The 2,050-nt window shown below is 45.4% G+C and overlaps 1 protein-coding gene across 1 annotated transcript in view; it reads left to right on the top strand.

The window, feature by feature from the left end:
• IGFBPL1 (insulin-like growth factor binding protein-like 1) overlaps nt 1-2,050 on the top strand; it is a gene marked incomplete at its 5' end in the record, with an annotated part of 17,907 nt that overhangs the window by 10,772 nt on the left and 5,085 nt on the right. The window contains one exon of the mRNA XM_008584357.1: nt 1,095-1,211. Coding sequence (XP_008582579.1) covers nt 1,095-1,211 — 117 coding nt within the window. The remainder of the gene's footprint in view (nt 1-1,094; nt 1,212-2,050) is intronic.

Genomic DNA, 2,050 nt, shown 5'->3' with positions numbered 1-2,050 from the left:
CATCACGTGGAGGAAGGTATTTCTGTCCAAGAACTCGTGTGTGTGTGTGTGTGTGTGTGTGTGTGCACGCGCGTGTGCATGTGCAAGAGAGACAGAGAAACAGAAAGACAGACATGGGTGGTAAATGTTTTTTTCTTTTAAGTGTGTTTGTGCATATATCTTGATATGTGGGCTAGAGGATTAAAAAAATCTCATATATACCACCCCTCTGCCTCAAAACTTTTACCCTGGAGGGGGAGGACTTACATTCTTCTGTGCTGTTTACTTAGGAGCCCAGAAGGCTCTGCTGTTTTTCTAGCTTACACCAGCTGCTGTGACATTAGAGCCCACTTCATTGTGGAGCTGAGTTGTAGACAGACCTGGCTGGTGGTAGAAGATTCAATCCTGTTCCAAGACCAATCTTCCTGAAGACCAATTTTTGAGAGACTGGCATGGATCACAATATATGTTGTGCCCTTATCTCAACAGCCCTGGCAAGGGCCATGAAATTCTGCCAGATAGGGGTGAAGTTTGCATCTTTGCTGTCCAGCAGGGGGTGCTGTCTGTACATACAGTTTTCTTGGTACTGAGAGGGGTTAGTTCCAGGACCCCCAGCGGATACCAAAATATGTGCATGCTCAAGTCTCTGATATAAAATGGTGTATTTGCAAACAGCTTATCACATCCTCCCGTATACTTAAATCATGTTTAGATTACTTATAGTACCTAATACAGTGTAAATGCTATGTANCCGTATACTTAAATCATGTTTAGATTACTTATAGTACCTAATACAGTGTAAATGCTATGTAAACAGCTGTTATACTGTATTATTTTCTACTTGTATTGTTATTTTTTACTGTTTTTTTTTCCTGATATTTTTGATCCGTAGTTTGTTAAATCCGCCAGTGCAGAATGCATGGATATGGAGAGCTAACTGTGCATTTAGGTTTAAGGAGTCACTGACATCATTATAACAGGGATGAGAGGTGCTAGGGTTTCAGCACCTCTTATTTTGAGTCAGTGGGAGGATGAGGATGGCAAGGAGGTCTGTGGGGTGGTCCTTATCCAGAATACTTTTTCTAAACCACTCCTGGTTTTTCTGTCCTCTATAGGTCACACATTCCTCCGAGGGCACCCAGGTGCTGGAGGAGTTGCCTGGGGACCACGTCAATATAGCTGTCCAGGTGCGAGGGGGTCCTGCCGACCATGAGGCCACAGCCTGGATTTTGGTGAGTGTGTAGTATTATTGGATATTATGACTGACCCTTATAAACCACCCTGTGTATTTCTATAACACATTATACATTTCAAAGCTGTTCTTATTAATGTCTCAATGAACCCTCCAGTGACTGAGGTAGGCAGGACAGGTTGTATATGTCCTGAAAGCATAAGTGATCTGCTGTAGTGGGCAGAGTAATTGCCCCCAAAGATGTCCATGTCATGTTACATGGCGGTGGGGAAGGTGGATTAAGGTTGCTTAACAGCTGACTTTAAGATAAGGAGATTATGGGCCGGCCTGGTGGCGCACTGCTACAGTGCGCNCATACAGACCGGCCGCTCACTGGCTGAGCGAGGAGCGGGGGCAACACCGAGGGTTGCAATCCCGTAGCCAGTCCCGGTCTGGTACAGGCGCAACACTGAGGGTTGCGATCCGTTGCCGGTCACGAAAAAAAAGACAAAAAAAAAAAAAAAAGATAAGGAGATTATTCTAGATAATCCAGGTAGGCCCAGGGTAAAGGTGTGGTTTTTAAATGTGGAACAGGGAGGCAGAGTAGGCAGAGGCAGAGTAATGCAGTGTGAGAAGGACTCAACCCACCATTGCTGGCTTTGCAGATAAAGGAAGGAGCCACAAGCCAGGCATGCCAGTGTCCTCTAGAAGCTTGAAGAGGCAAGAAAGTACATTCTCCTCTAGAGCCTTCAGAAGGAAAGCAGCCCCGCTGATACCTTGATTTTAGCCCATTGAGACCCATTTGGTCTTCTTTTTTTTTTTTTCCTTTTTGTCTTTTTTACTGACCGGCAACGGGATTGCAACCCTTGGTGTTGCGCCCGCACCGCGCTCAGCCAGTGA

This window comes from Galeopterus variegatus, unplaced genomic scaffold (genome assembly GCF_000696425.1).
Source record: "Galeopterus variegatus unplaced genomic scaffold, G_variegatus-3.0.2 Scaffold3237, whole genome shotgun sequence".
Taxonomy (NCBI): Eukaryota; Metazoa; Chordata; class Mammalia; order Dermoptera; family Cynocephalidae; genus Galeopterus; species Galeopterus variegatus.
The sequence above is the reverse complement of the archived record's forward strand: the minus strand, read 5'-3'. Positions and strand labels throughout refer to the sequence as shown.